The sequence below is a fragment of the Rhipicephalus sanguineus genome, chromosome 11 (assembly GCF_013339695.2).
Source record: "Rhipicephalus sanguineus isolate Rsan-2018 chromosome 11, BIME_Rsan_1.4, whole genome shotgun sequence".
Classification (NCBI taxonomy): domain Eukaryota; kingdom Metazoa; phylum Arthropoda; class Arachnida; order Ixodida; family Ixodidae; genus Rhipicephalus; species Rhipicephalus sanguineus.
The window spans coordinates 22,173,766-22,190,349 of NC_051186.1; the positions used below are offsets into that span (position 1 = coordinate 22,173,766).

At 47.2% G+C, this 16,584-nt stretch overlaps 1 protein-coding gene across 1 annotated transcript in view; it reads right to left on the reverse strand.

Moving 5' to 3' along the window:
* Positions 1-1,519: 1,519 nt before the first annotated feature.
* Positions 1,520-16,584, reverse strand: part of LOC119374475 (uncharacterized) — a 207,521-nt gene continuing 192,456 nt past the window's right edge. Inside the window, exon 7 of the mRNA XM_037644583.2 lies at positions 1,520-1,821. Within this exon, the coding sequence (XP_037500511.1) occupies positions 1,774-1,821 (48 nt within the window). The 3' untranslated portion in view covers positions 1,520-1,773. The remainder of the gene's footprint in view (positions 1,822-16,584) is intronic.

Sequence of the window (16,584 nt, forward strand, 5' to 3'; positions counted from 1 at the left end):
TTCCCTGACACTTCGTCGGCGGCACTGCGGAAAGCCGAAGAATGCGTGTCGAAACGAGAAAACTCACAGCAGCACACGATCGTGCCACCCGCGTGTGCGCTGCATCCTTCCGTTGCCCCAAGGAACAGTGGCGTCGCAGTGAAGCGGACTTACGGGCCCGCGCCCAGGCACGCCGCGAACGCACAACATAAATTTTTGTTTCTCGCCTAAAACAAAAATCACTCCGATTAAACTTTCACAAATAAATCTACTTTGTTTACTCTTCCAAACGAGAGCAAGCGTGCATTTTTACTTGAATCGCATCACCACTCTACATGTGCCTGAACATGGGGCATTTCACACATTTTTCAATGTTCGCGCCTCTTCCACTTCGAAACTACTCGGTCATCGACTTCAATACTTTTTGGACACGCTTACTGCCAGCTATCCAGCCATGTGATATAGTCCTCTTTTGTCTGTAATATCCGTAGAATTTGTTAAAAATAATCAAAATGGGCGCAGAATTGCAGCATTACTTCACCGCAAAGCACATTGTCAGACAAAGTAGTGGCCGTCAATGGGCAACAATAAGATAGTGCCATTCATTTTCAAGTAAACAGCAGATATTTAAGGCGTTCCGTAAAGTATTTTATTTTTTAGAGTATTTTTTCGCAACCCATGTTTCACCCACTACGGCAAAATTCAAATCATTGTAACAGACAAGAAATTTTTTTTCCAAAAAATACTTTCCGAGGGCAAATAGTGCACTGATATGAACGTCCACAATTTTTTATAATACAATTGGAGAGGGTCGAGCGCAATGTTTGGGACGTTTGGCGTGGAATGACCCGGAGCTAAGCGCGGAGGCCACGCTGCTGCTGTTGCAGATGACGCGGCACACCGAGGATGACTTGACCGCGTCCGTTCAGCATCTCAAGAAGCCATGCGGCTGCAGCCGCTTTTCCTTTTTTTCCAAAAAAATGCTATTTGCGTTTACCTTTAAAAACTCTCACATTGTTTTTCAAATTCAGCTGAGATTAACTGTGATTATCCACTCCAAGACCGTTTTTTTTACAAGTGTTTCAGCTTCCCTCTGTGTAATATCTAGAGCGGCTTTGTCCCCACGGCTGAGAGAATAAATCACAAAAGAAAAATGAAATCAATAGATGGTGAAACCTGTGGCGCACAAAAAAGGCACGGACAAAGAAAGTGACGACAGGACGATGCGCTTATGTCCATCGATGCGCATCGTCCTGTCGTCACTTTATTTGTCCGTGTCTTTTTTGTGCGCCACAACTTTCACCATGTATCACCACCAACAAGCCTATTCTTTCTTCCTTTTGACTTCATTAGGACCTACTAGTATAAAATAAGGCTCCAAGTGCGGCGCCAAGTAAACGATCATTACTGGACCTCCTCCACATCTGCAAAAAAAAAAAAGAAAAAAAAGACACTGTAATGTAAGCATAACGTAGTTGAGGAAATTGTGCGCTTTACAGTACATTTCCTTGCTCGTGATTGGCTCCTCAGTGGTTGCAGAGACAGAGTCCGTGCACCTTTCAGATGACTTTTATACCCCAAATGTCACAACGAGCAGACTTCAGCACATTTAATCCTCGTTGTTTGCTGTCAAAGCAGATTTAGTCGCCTCGCTTCTCGACGACCTACGCATTTTTCGAACTCCTGCTAGCGAGCAGAAGCAGTGTCGCATTTCCCTTTCCGCTCATGAGAGCAGAAAAGCATGATGCTTTCCTGGCACAGGAGCTGCTTGCGTCATTGTCCGGTCCGCGGTGATTAGCATTTTGTAGAGCTCCCGGCTTCCCCGATGTCTGGAGCACTTTCCTGAAAACGAGCAGTGGAACAGATGTTGACCTTGTTGTTAATTAAGCTGTCACAGGAGCATCTTACATATATCAGAAATCACAGCGCCTCTCTAGTGTTTGAACAAGAGGTTATTGTCCTGCTAATGCAAAAATTTGATGACTTTGGAGACTACTTGCTTTTCCACCTAGGGATTCTTTAATTCAAATACATGAAAAACTGCTAGTGATGTAAAACTTGCGGAAATTTTGAAGCCGCAAAAAAACCTGGAAATGACTTTTTCGAGAAGTGCGAGAAAGATTAGAAAAAATACTTCGAGGGCGCTTGAGCCTCGCCTTCAAGAGTAGAACGGCATCGGGCCCCGTGCGCATCGCCTTCTCAACTGCTAGCCTAGCTTCGGTTATTGGTGGATGCCTCAACCGTGCCGCAAGAAAACGAACGTCTGTGCGCGTAACATTGATCGTTTCAAACTATCCTAGAATGCCTACTGTAAATACAGTTGTAGAGTGCCCACTACGCCATAATTCTTCCTTCCGCGAATCAGCGAAGGGCCCACTACGCGTTCGTAAGGCAACACGTACGTGAAGCTACGCAGCTGCTCACTTTGCTGGTGCTCTTTTGCTGATGATGGTGATTAAATATCTCTGAGCGCTTTGTAGTGCGTGGGCCTCTAAAACACCCTCTCGTTGTGCAATTCACATGTTCTCACGACTGGCGCGATTCTACGCTTCTGCCACGCAATATGACATGCGTTCAGGAGACTCCTCCCACAACATGATATTCATATAGTATTTTTTTCCGAAGCAATTTCAAGCAATGGCCTGGCTGTGTGGTAGAACATCTGCTTGCCACGCAGAAGGCCTAGGTTCGATTCTCACTCGAACCGAAGGTTTATTATTTATTTTTATTTGCATCTTTCTCGATTTTTCGATCACGGACAACGCTGATTTTTTCACTCACAACCAACGACGCCGACACCGACGCCGGAATTTCTGCGAAACGAGCGCTTTAATGCTATCGCGTTAATCTTCAATATGAAGCATTTCTTAGCGAACCAAAGGCACTTTCAGCGTTTTTATGTGCTGTTTATCTAACCGCCTACGTCATGGGCGCTCTCGCGGTCCTCAACTTGGAACTCACGAAAATTGGTATAAGAGGACATTAGTGTATTGCGAATACGATTCGCAGCTCATGACATAAATACTGTGACATGCCTGCCGCGTACGTCATGAAACTCCCCCCTCCCCCCCGTCATGTGTGACGCATCCCCGCACATTCGTGGCACGGTCACTTGATGGAAACGCACGTGTCTTTCCATCGAGCGTCCATGTTCGTAGTATGCGGATATGCGCCTCTGGGGAAACCCAAGAGCAGTAAAAATACACTCTAAAAAAATGTCGCCCGCATCTTCTCACGGGGGAACTCGAGTAAATGCGTCGCAGAGTGGTGGGGGTATCGCGTGAATGTTGCGTAATTGAGTTTCGCAGAAGCGTCGCGCTGCCGGAGTGATGGATCCGCTGCTCGACGTTCACGAACGGTTGCTGCTTCTCGAGCACGACTTTCAGGATCCACAGCCCGTCGTTGCCGTTACGCAGCTGCTTCTCGTTCGCCGAGTGAAGGATCCGCAGCCCGTCGTTGCCGTCTCGCAGCAGCCTCTCGTGCACGAAGTTCCGGGTCCGCAGCTCGCTTCAAACGCTTGCGTTCAGCGTCGTATGCTCGTCTCTTCGCAGCCTTGTCCTCTGCGTTGCTTGCTGTTGTTGACGCCGACGACGGTGAGGGTGGGTAACGTTGCCTTCAACGAGTGGTGGGACGCTGACTGAAGGTACTGTTGCTTCCATCGCATCTACCCGAGTCAAGCAAAGCGTCAAGTCAAGCGAAAGCCAAGTAAAGACGCCCTTGACTGAATTCCGAACGCGCGCTCCGCCGCTTATATACACACCGCCCGCGTTCGATCGAGAGGAGGGAGGGACGGAGAGGAGGGAGGGAGAGGAGAGGCCTGCTGCCGGCACGAGACAAGCCGATCGAGCATGCGCAGTGGGGGTGTGGACGGCGGCCGACGCCGCAGGTGCGACTAAGAAATGCTCCGCATTTAAAAAAGGTCAGTATATTCCCTAACTAAATAATACCGTTTAACTTGTCACAAAAAGCACTAACCTCTGAGTAAGTGAACGTAGTAATATGCAGGTTAGCGAAATTCGCTACCTAGTTTTAAGTGAACAGTACAAATTCTAATGGTTATAGTCCATCACTAAATTGTTAGTAACCGCATTAACTCTAGTGGACTACCACCAGTCAACTAGACGTTTACGTGTATTGTGTTTCTGTGCGCGTGCATTGTCATATTTAAGCTGATTCTATTACAAAGGCACATATATAAGGAAAAAAAGAAAAATGAAACGGCATTGTCCTCAAATACTAATTGATGACCGCTAATTATTTCAAAAAAACGCCAGGCCTGCGCTGAAACCGCAGCACAGTCACAGCGAAAGCTGGAAGAGCGGCGTTTCTAGAGCCCGTTAAGCTCTCTTGGGGCTACAATACAAGTACACTAGAAAGGTACCCACTACGCCATAAATCACAATTTTTGTGAAGTTGGGAAGCACTTACTAAGCCATTATTCGTCATTCTGCGGAGAAGCGAGGCACCAGCTACACGTCTGTAAGGCATTATGTGCACTTTGTTGACGCGACGACTGATGACGATGAAGAATTATGGCTCAGCCCTTTGTAAGGGGTTGCAATCTTTAAACGGCCCACCAATTATGTAATTTGCATTGGGTGACGCCTGGTCGCTATTTCCCTCTCCCGTCATGCTGTATAACATACGTTGACGTGGGAGAGAGACGGCGGCGGGCGAAGAACTTTACTGAGACCCCGAGGAAATGGACCATGCGCTTATGGGCTTCCATGGCAACCAATACAAGTGCACTTGCGAGGAACCCACTACGCTATAAATCATTGTAATTTTACTGAGACCCCGAAGAAGTGGATCATGCGCTTATCGGCTTCCTTGGCAACCAATACAAGTGCACTTGCGAGGATCCCACTACGCTATAAATCATTGTAATTTTTGAAAAGTAGGGCAGCAGGCACTGTGCCATTTTTCGTCATTCTACGGAGAGCGTTGGTACCTGCTAAACGCATGTAAGGCATTATGCGTAATTTGTTGATGCTGTGCCTGATGACGATGAAGAATTATGGCAAAGCCCTTTGTAATGGGTTGGAAGCATTGAACAACCTACTCGTTGCACAATTCGCATTGTGTGACGTCTGGTTACAGAATTCGCGTTGTGCGACGCTTGGTGCTTATTTTACTCTTCTACCACCCTATATTGCATATGCTAATGTGATTCCTTCCCGACATGAAGCCTGTATAGGACCTTTTTGCAAAGCAGTTTCAAGCACCGGCATGGCTCAGAGGTTGAATACTGGGCTCCCACGCAGAGGGCCCAGGTTCGAACCTCGTTCCATCCTGGAATTTTTTTCTTATTTCGTTTTTTTTTTCTTATTTCGAGCGATACTGGTTACGGACACCGGCGGCGGCGGCGGACAACTACGGCGCCAAAAACTGCCGGTGAAATGATCTCATAACAGCTTTCGCTGTAAAATAATTACAATGGTAAGTACATATCACAGCAACGTACATAGATGCGTGAGAAAACCACAAGCGCACACACAGAATATCATGACACCTGCGTGCCCGATATCTACTCTAATAGCAGATTGAAGGCTATTTATGCTCCTACTTTGGGATAGCACACCCTGTACAGGTTAGCAGTCATAAAATTTAGAAGAATAACTTGTTTTCTACACACCATCTTGTGCCCTTCTATTTGCATATATGTGTGTCATAACCTAGCACGAAACTTACTCCAGTGTAATAAAAAATTAAAGTTTGTGTAAATTTTGCATAACGCTGTCACGACTACGGCGTAATATACTGTGGCATCTACGAAGCATGTCCGGCTCGGTGGAACAGTGGTTGCGGTGTTCGGCTGCTACCGAAGGTCGCGAGTTCGATCCCGGCCGCGGCGGTCGCACTTCGATGGAGGCGAAATGCTAGAGGCCTTGTGCGATGTCAGTGCACAACACCAGATGGTCGAAATTTCCGGAGCCTTCCGCAACGGCGTGCCTCATAATCATATCGTGGTTTTGGCACGTAAAATCCCAGGTATTATTATTATTATTATTATTATTATTATCTACGAAGCATCTGGCAACATACGTGGCATTGCAGTTGCATAGTTAAAAGCACACAGAAGAAGTCTTTCTGGTTACTAACAGCAAAATTTACTGGCTTTACTAGCTGCTGGCAAGTAAAGAAATGCCGCGAAGGTAGTAATTAATACCCTCGAAACTAGTAAATACATGCGTTTGCTAACTGTTTACCAACTTTTTCTAAGAGCGTATCAGGCACGAAATAGTGGAGGACACCGGATTAACTTCGACCACTTGAGGATTCCTCACAGAACCTAAATTTAAGCACACTGGTGGTCTTTCCATTTCATCCGCATAGAAATGCAACCGTCGTGGCCAGGAACCGAACACGAGCCCTCGAGCTTAGCAGCGCGACACCTTACGTGCTAAGCTAACACGGCGGGTAATTACACTTTTTTAGGGTTGAACAATAAAAAGGCATTTTTTGTTACAGTTGGCAATTGCAATGTAGAAGACAAAGGCTAACAGACGTGCTGCAGCGACCCTTAGCCAGCAGCCACTCGAAACAGATCGTGAATAGATGCATTGCGTGAGCAATTGTGGTGACGATTGCCTAACGTCAACTGTGGTGGTGGTGCTTGTTTAACGTCAGTTGTGGTTGCAGTATTGACTACCCGTTTTTATAACATAATAAACATTACATATGTACTCCTATGGCTCGGCAAGCTATATTTTTGTATTGCTCGTTCCCGCAAGAATACGCCAACATATGCTGCCTATACGCACATCAGCGCAACGTAGCGCGCACTTCGTTTCGATAAGACACGTCTGTGCTGTAATGCGGGTGCCGACGTTATTTCGGGACCCGCCGCGGTAGCCTAGAGGTTATGGTGCTCCACTGCTGTCCCGAAGGTCGTGGGATAGAATCCCGGCCGCGGCGTCCGCATTTTTGGTGCGGGCGAAAATACTTGATGCCCATAGAGGTTAGATTTAGGTGCACGTTGAAGAACCCCAGGTGGTAGAAATTTCCGGAGCCCTCTACTACGGCGTCCCTCATAATCATATCGTAGTTTTGGGCCGTAAAATCCCAACAGCTCTTATATTATTAAAATAATTAAGTACAATAGAGAAAAGTGTAATAATTACACTTTTCTGTATGGTACTTCTATACCTCCTTTTGTGGAGAAGCGAAGCATTTGTTGAGTTTACGTTCAGCTTTGTATACCTGTTCGTACGCTTTGCCCATACTCCAAATGATCGTGTTCCTTGATTATGCGGGGTATTCCGTAATAGTGACATGGCTAGTTTAAAGTGTAGTTACCATTTCGCTTGAGGGTGACCATTACGTTTTGCGTAAGTTCCGTGGCTTTGCTTGTTTGCCAGTCTTTACCATACAATTCCTATGACGCTTAGGCACGTATGAAGCATGTAAGTGCACAAAGGGTTAAGCTTAATTATGGCCTATTATGTACCAAAACCACGATTATGGTGCACACCTGTCTAATGACCTAATGTTGCATTATGGCCTGTTATGTATTATGCTTAATCCAATTCGGGTGACGACGCTCCCGTGCGTCTAAGAGGCACTGTAGATGAATTTGCAGCTGTGGTGTCCACATGAGGGCCACTTGGCGGCGAGCTGCGAGGAAAAAGCGGCTGCAGAGTAGAGCTGGGAAACCTCGATGTTGTTGCGGCGGGGATCGAGGGTAGTGGTGGTGGACACACTTGTTGCGGCGTCTGTGGCTCAGCAAATGTCTTTGTCTCCATGTCTTGAAGTTGCGGTGTCGTAGGCATAATGGGCAAGGTAAATGTAACTGGTAGCGAAGCTCCCATAGAGGCCCATACGTTCACAAAATGGCGGATCATCAGCTGCTCATGGGGCTTAGCGCCATTTGTGTAAATAGGAAACACTTCCGGCGGAACAAAAAAATAAAGCGGACGTGACCCAATTTTCAGTAAACAAGTGACGTCATTTTGTTGGCACGAGTGCGAAATTTGATCAAAAATTTGTTTTCATAGGCCCCTGATCGCTAAGGACTCGCGCTAAGGTGAGCCGGCGAGTCCATGACGAGTGCGCTTCAGTCAACGCCAGCTAATCTAATATCGACTCATGACTAGAGAATGGTGTTTAAGTGTACTGCAGTTTAGTTCGCCTTGGTTTTACTAGGACACTTATTCTTGGAACTTTTATTCGGTGTTCGTGGCATCTTCCGCAGATGGATTAAAGCAAGCGGCAACGTACCTCTTATATTTGCCGCGTTGCTTATTTACTTCGCAAATACGCAGGTTCCTTAAAGTGCACATTACTTGCGTGCTTCAGCCTTAACAAGGAGAAATGACGCCCAATCACGCCAAGTTTATGACATTTGCTTTTTTTCAATGGTCACGATAACGCAACTTTATTACAGTGCAGACAATGAGTACCAAGTGTGGAAATAAGTACAAAAAGTGCGCGGACACTACGTGCATTATGTTTTGTCTAATGCTCCGATAAATTACCGTTGCGTGTAACGCCTACAAGCATGCGAATTATAGCGCGATAGATAACTTGGCGATGTGCTTACCGATAGCAGGAATAATAGTAGGCACTGCGAGTCCACGAAGGAAACCGGGCCGCAGGAATAGTGATTCATGAAAATCCAGCTAGCACAGTATTCCGAACCGTTATCCCGGTTTCTTATCTGGAAGACATGGGTCGCCAAGTGGACGTGTGTTGCTATTGCATCCTTGCACAGCACATCGTTTCCGTGGGTACCGAAGCAAGCGCTCGGCGTTAAATGTTATCCGCATCGTCCCGTTGCCCGTTGGACACCGTCCTGGACACGTTCACCAACGATGAAACGCACCTCCCGACTCCGCGCACAGCAAAAGTTAAATTATCACCGCAATACCTAAGAGAATGCATGCAAGTGTGGAACACCAAAACACATGAGGGGGCGTGTCGTCGCAGTAGAACTTTACAAGCACGCCTTTCCATACACCACAAGGGCTGCACTGAGTAATAATGACGTGCACCTCTCTTCAGAGGGCGCTAAGAAAAAGCTTTTTTTGTAATAACCCCTTCAGGCGCAACGTCCACATATGTGAACGCAACTTGTTTTTGCCAGTTTTTCGGACTAGTCGGAAAGAAAGGGCAAGATACATTGCGGATAGCGTCAATTGAACCTTTTGCATAGTGAACGTGTCTTGACTTGACCTCAATGTGCTAAGTATGACCATAACTGATCACTTTGGTGAAGGCACTAACGTGATCGACGAGTCGCTCAACGTGCCACGTTCCAGGACCAACGTCATAAGTGTTACTTTTCTCCGCACGAAATGAACACAACCAAAAACAAATTGCGCATGCATTCTGAGCCAACAATTTCCTTATTCTTATATAAAAATGGAGCATCACTGACTGCAGAGTAATTAAATATTCAATTATCCTCTAATTAGGTTTAATTGGCAAAGCTCGCACAAAACAACATATTACTTTTTCTTTCTTGGAATGTAATATTCAGTGCCTTAGAACTACGTTGTGCGAATTTGAGACATTTGCAGACAGTGCATCATAATTCGCGCCTGAAGGGGATAATTAGGTGCTGTCATAAAATCTTTTTCAAATCGATTCTACATAATATTGTTCGGGAAATAAACATGCCATTTGTAAAGCATTAAGAATGCTTCGCCCTTGAATAAAACTTGGTTTTAAGGGCGAAGCTCCTTAGGGTGTGAGTCTGTCCCTCCTCTGTAGTATACAGTAGCAGTAGTAGTAGTAGGTAGCCACCTCTAGTTCTTGGAGTGTTCACTAGATGACGCTGTCGTAGCCACCTCTAGTTCTCAGAAAGATCCCTAGATAGTGCGGAGGCGCTCGCTGCGTTGCAGATGCGTGCTATAGTCCCCCCCCCCCCCTCTCGCCTCGCGACGCCGACGCTCCGCGCTCGCTGCGTTGCAGAGGCGTGCTCTAGTCCCCCCCCTCTCTCTCTCTCGCCTCGCGAGGCCGACGTAGGCAGCGTCTGCTAGCGAGTTTCTTGATTGAAAAACCGACTGCTCGCACTGCACAACCGTTCACTGACCACCCCGTATATATAGGCACTGGATTTTGACCTCCAAGGTAGTGCCTGTGTGAGATTTCTCCTGTGCGTGATTAAACAATAAAAATCCGGCAGATCCCACGCATTGTGGGAATCGATGTAATGCGAAGCAGCCAGCAAAGAGCTGCATACATCGTCTTGTATGTCATTGACGAAAATGCGTGTCATGGTTTTCATGTTAACTCCTATTATTTATGTTCGTCACACAGTAACGTCGCGCAATACCAACTTCGGGGTTGATCAAGCTAGAAAAACGGCCGCCAGCGCACCATGAGCGTGGCACGTAAGTCATGCTGTACATGACATGCGTGTCATGATTTTCATGTTAACTCCTGTTATTTATGTTCGTCACACAGTCACGTCGCAAGATACCAATTTTGGTGTATATAAAGCTAGCGAAACGGCCGCCAGCGCACCATGACCGTGGCACGTAAATCATGCTGTACATGACATGCGTGTCATGATTTTCATGTTAACTCGTGTTATTTATGTTCGTCACACAGTCACGTCGCAAGATACCAATTTCGGTGTATATCAAGCTAGCGGAAGGGCCGCCAGCGCACCATCAGCGTGGCACGTAAGTCATGCTGTACATGACATGCGTGTCATGATTTTCATGATAACTCGTGTTATTTGTGTTCGTCACACGGTCACATCGCAAGATACCAATTTTGGTGTATATCAAGCTAGCGAAACGGCCGCCAGCGCCCCATGAGCGTGGCAGGCAAGTCATGCTGTACATGACATGCGTGTCATGATTTTCATGTTAACTCGTGTTATTTATGTTCGTCACACAGTCACGTCGCAAGATACCAATTTTGGTGTATATCAAGCTAGCGAAACGGCCGCCAGCGCACCATGAGCGTGGCACGTAAGTCATGCTGTACATGACATGCGTGTCATGATTTTCATGTTAACTCCTGTTATTTATCTTCGTCACACAGTCACGTCGCAAGATTCCAATTTTGGTGTATATCAAGCCAGCGAAACGGCCGCCAGCGCCCCATGAGCGTGGCAGGCAAGTCATGCTGTACATGACATGCGTGTCATCATTTTCATGTTAACTCGTGTTATTTATGTTCGTTACACATTCACGGCACAATATACCAATTTTGGTGTATATAAATCTAGCGCAACGGCCGCCAGCGCCCCATGAGCGCGGCACGTAAGTCATGCTGTACATAACATGCGTGTCATGATTTTCATGTTAACTCGTGTTATCGTGTTCGTCACACAGTCACGTCGCGCAGTACCAATTTCGGGGTAGATCAAGCTAGCGAAACGGCCGCCAGCGCCCCATGAGCGTGGCACGTAAGTCATGCTGTACATGAGAAGCGTGTCATGATTTTCATGTTAACTCGTGTTATTTATGTTCGCCACACAGTCAAGTCACAAGATACCAATTTTGGTGTATATCAAGCTAGCGAAACGGCCGCCAGCGCACCATGAGCGTAGCATGTAAATCATGCTGTACATGACATGCGTGTCATGATTTTCATGTTATGACTTGTCATTTATGTTCGTCATACAATCATGTTACGCCATACCAATTTTGGTGCACATTCGATTAACCAAGCGACCAGGAGAGCACAAAGTCGTAGGTGGCTAGATAGATAGATAGATAGATAGATAGATAGATAGATAGATAGATAGATAGATAGATAGATAGATAGATAGATAGATAGATACGCTCAAAGTCGCAGAAGTTCGCATTTAAAATTTACAGCGTACATGTAAAATTAAAGTGAGCTGCAAGTCGCCATGACTCTCATCGACCCTTTCGTATAAACGCGCCCAATCTCACGTCGTTGATGATGTACTGGGCAGAATTCACGGAAGATTCACATATAGCGCGTGTCATTGGTGGAAGGCAATCGTTCGATTTAGTGCGGCGACGTACGCTAGGGGGACCGTTGTAATAAAATCCGCTCGCTGTTGGCGCGCTTTGACTTTCGCTCGGAGTATTCACGGTTTACAGATGATTTCCTCCGGAACTTCGCCCCACTCATCATTATTCACCCCGTGGATATGCTGTAGATTTTTTTCCTCTTATTCTGTTGCATCAATCTTTTCTTTGTGCCGCCAGATCTACTTCGGATTTGACAGCATTTACACGTGAATTTACGCCTCCTGCATGCAGTATTGCCGTTCACTTGGCTGCTAGCTCCCGCGCAAGAGTAATTTTGCAAGCACTTTCAAAGCTTTTTAGGTCTTCTGTTAAAAGAGCCCTTTGAATGACTTCGCTGCGGACTCCTGCCACAAGCCTGTCACGCATAGCGTCTTTTAGGAAGGACCCGAAATCACATTTTCGAGCTAAATGCTTTACCTCAATGATAAAACTTTCTACACTTTCGTGCCCAAGCTGTACCCTGCGGTTAAACTTGCACCTGTCAGTTATAATTGATATCAGAGGGCTGTAATGGTTCCTCAGTAGAGAGAGAGAAACAACTTTTTTGACGGCACAGAGAGGTCTTTGTATTTAGCTTGCCGGTGGTTCGAATGGTGGTGGCAAGTAGCTCGCCACGATCTTTTCGGCCTAGTTGATAACGTCTGTCTGAATACGTTGGTCATTTGATGACAGGAATGAATCCCACGCCTCGAGGGAGGAAGCTGGCGGTATTGCTTTTGGAGGCGGGTTTCCCTCGCATTCCTAAAGAATGTGATTTTGCGTAGCCTTCAGGCAGCCGCAATGTCGGCAGTGTGGCTGAATTGCTTCCGGGTAAATTTTAGACAGCCGACGGGGGCTGGGAAAAGAATGTTTGAATTTGCCTTCAGATCGTAGCCTGTTCCCTTGTGAGGTCTGTATGCGGGGCCGCGTATGTTTTGCGGTTCTCTCTATTGGCCGCGAGATCGAGCGGAGTCGCCGCCTAGCGGCTTCTGGCTGAACCGCGCCTAGTGTGGATTGCTCCATGCGTCGTCTGCTAGCCCCGTTGTGTTTGCATGTGCGCGTACGTCATGCAGATCCTCAAAAGGCGGTTTGTTCCGTCGCGTTAGTGCAACTTTAACCGTTCGTACGTATGCCTAACACGACGTAAAGAAGCATTTGGCCTTGATCGGCTGTATATGTACTGTAATAAGATCAGAGAGTGCACTTGTCGAGAGTGCTGTGTGTGGTCGTCGTACCCTCCGTTCACGAGAGTCATATCAGTGTAGGTGCCGCTCTGTGGTTCAAGCGCATTGCAAAGTGCACTTGGCGTTGCCCTAAAGATGAGAAGTATTAAATCTCATGTGAATATAGCCTTTTAGCGGCGCGGTGGTAAAAAAAAAAGCCTCGCATGTACTTGAGCGTTGTGGTTAGGTGTTGTTTATACGTTACGCGACGAGCTTTAGTTGTGTACGGTCCTGGTCCTTCTAGAGAGAAATATCACTGTCAAGTCACGTGTGACACTTCGGTACTTAAATTGTCCCCTAAAAAGAACAGAAAATGAAATGACACGGAAATCGCAAAACTGAGTTGCCTTGCGCAATTTTAACTTGCGGAGAAATTTATACAAAAACACCCGTGTACTTAGATTAAGGTGCGCGTTAAAGAGCGCTGATGGTCAAAATTATTCCAAATGGCGTAGTCTACATTTATGTCATAGTAATTTCACGCGAAGCCACATCTTTTTTTCTTTACATTATCTTGAGCGTTTGTGTTGCGTTGTTTAGATTGACGGAAGGCAGCGGACATTATTCGTATGAAAAAAAATTGGCCGCGTATCTGCGTGCTTCGCTGCAAATGTCGTCTAAAGACGATAGAAGAGGCGCTGCGTGAGATATGGACGCCATCTGGCAATACGTCGGGAAACATGAGTGCTGTGTTGCGGGCTGGTAGTCCCGGCGCAGCGGCAGGCGAAGACCGGCGGTGACCAACGCGACCGGTGGGGACGCCGGCCAGCCCGAACACGCTGTTTGGCGCGATGCGCCGAAGGAAAAGAAACGTCCGCACTCAACGAGTACTCTCCACAAACTCTCTTACTTACACGTCGCCTGGGTAAAACAGGAATGCCAGAGCGGCGCCCCCTGTCATTCGTACAATGCAATACTGAACCGAAACCGAAACACAACATGAGCTTGTGCAGAGGGCACGGAGGAAGACAAATTTCAGCGCAGTCGCATTTTCAGCGCACCTTAAGAAACTAGGGTTGTAACATTGTAGGGCGAGTAGGGCCAGAAGGACCGTCACGACGAAAACCTGCCTCCTCAGTCGTATTCGCCTGGAACGTTGGTGTGGCTTCGCGTTCCCTCCTCCGCTCCTGGCCTTTCCACAAAGCTACTGCCTAAGTACGAAGGCCCCTGCCGCGTCCTACGTCAAGCATCCCCAGTTAACTATATGATTGAGACTGTTCAATCATCTACGGACCGCCGTCGTCGCGGCCGCGAGACTGTTCACGTCGATCGACTGAAGCCGCATTATGACCCACCAGTTGTACCTGTTCCTTAGGTCGCCAGGATGGCTCCTTTCCCGCGGGGGAGTGATTTGTAACATGGTAGGGCGCAGACAAGAACGCCTGCGAAAGAAGAAGACGAAGGCGGTTGTTGTTGGCGCTCGCGCTTGCTCGGCTTGGACCGCTGATCGCTTCAGCTGTGGCAATCTTTTAATAAACGCGTTACTGTCTCAACGTTAAACGCATACCATCAAGGTCTTTAAAATTGCGTATCTATGTATTTTCTATTAAAGGAACACACCACCTAATACTTACCTATTGATGTTACGCCTCAGATATGCGTAATATTTACTTTTTGATCGACAACGTTCACAAGTATGAACAGCCGTCCCAGTTCAAGATGGGTGGGCGGTAAGCAAGTGGTTCAACTTTGGCCAGTTGGCTGAATCGGGTGACGTGCCGACAAACAGAAAGACAGAAAGACAGACCAAAATTTCTGCGTTTAAGTGCCCCAAGAAAGACTATCGTCTTTAAAACGTACTTTGGCCCCGTGAAATAACCGGACCTTTGTTCTATTACTGTCGTGCAAGTAATCAATCGAAGAAATTTCCGTGCTGTACAGTTACCTTTGTGTACTGTTACTGGAATAAAAACAAGCGTGTGCGTGTTAAGCGTCTCCGTAGCGCTAAAGCGCTGTCAGCCACGTAGCTTCCCTCAGTAAAGCTATCAACTGTCCTACCTTTCATGGAGAACTGAATAAGAAATGCGAATGAATATTTGAGCACGCAGTGCACTGAGTGCTATTTCAACTCATCGTGCAGGAATACGGGCTTTCATTTTGTTGAGGGGCATACAAATGAACAAGAAGTAAATAGTTAATTCAGTCAAGCTATACAGCAGTGCGTAGTAGGTGGAACAAAAGCTAGACATGTACAAATAAAACAACAAGAACACGTCACCCATTGCGAAAACGCCGACTGTCGCCGAAGGCGAGCAACCCGTTCGTTGGCAGAATGCGCTTCTCTCACAAGTAATTGTAACGTTCGGCGCGCTTCGTGCATTAATTCGGGAATGAAGAGTGCACATATTACCACAAAGCTGCAGTCAACGCATTTTGTTTGCCGAAAATCGGGTCACATCGCTCACAACGAAGCGCTGTTGTGCATGTTTGTATACGCGCCGACAACCGCCTATCCACACTAGCGCGGCGACGGTGCTGCCACCTGCAGCCCGATCTCGCGGCGAATACTATGCTGTAATTTCATTATATGTGGTGTTCCCTCCTGCGGGAAGTCCAGGGTTGAGGGGTCCATCTCCCGGTTGATCAAACCTCGGGCTACACGGTGGGCCGCCTCATTCTCCGGATTTCCCGCGTGAGCCGTCACCCATAGAAGTTGCATCTTATTGCTGCGTCTGTTATTTTTAAAGATGTTGGCCGCGATAGGCCCAACACAACCCTTCATAAAGTTCGTGAGCGTCCTTTTAGAGTCACTCAAGATGTAACTAGTTGCGTGGACTGAGGTGGCCAGCACGATGGCGACTTTTTCGGCTTCTAAGGCTGAGGCTGTTTTTACGGTGGCTGCAGTAATAGGTTCCCCGTGGCCGGTCACCGCGCATATGGTGTAACGGTCTCTCGCCTGTCGAGCAGCGTCGACATAGACTACGTTTTAGCGATCCTGAAAGGTTTGTGCGAGTTTTTCTGCTCTTGCCTTTCTTCTTTCGTCATGTATTCCTGCCAGCATATTTTTGGGCAAGGGATTAATCGTAAGGTATGCACGAGTTACCACTGGTAAGAAAACCCCATTGTTGAGTGTGTAAGTAGTGCGTCGGCCGAGGCGACTGAGTATCTGCAAGTCTGCCTTGGTACATGAAAGCCTTTCTTCTTGGGCCGTGTTGTGCCACAGCACAAAGGCCACAATGTCGTCGACTTTACAATAAAGAAGCATACTGGAAAACGGAGTCTTCGCCCAGCCGGCCCCAGCAACTGACGCCTAGTCGTTCTTCCACGCTGCCCAGCGACTGAGAGCAGCAATCCTGAGGGGAGTGAAGGGACAGACAATGACGCTCCCAACACCTGCAACCAGCGAAAGGGCCAACGCCTGCAACCACCAACGAAAAGTCAGACACCTGCAAACCCCAACGAAAAGACAGACCGGTTGGCGCCTGCTGGAGAGGACACGT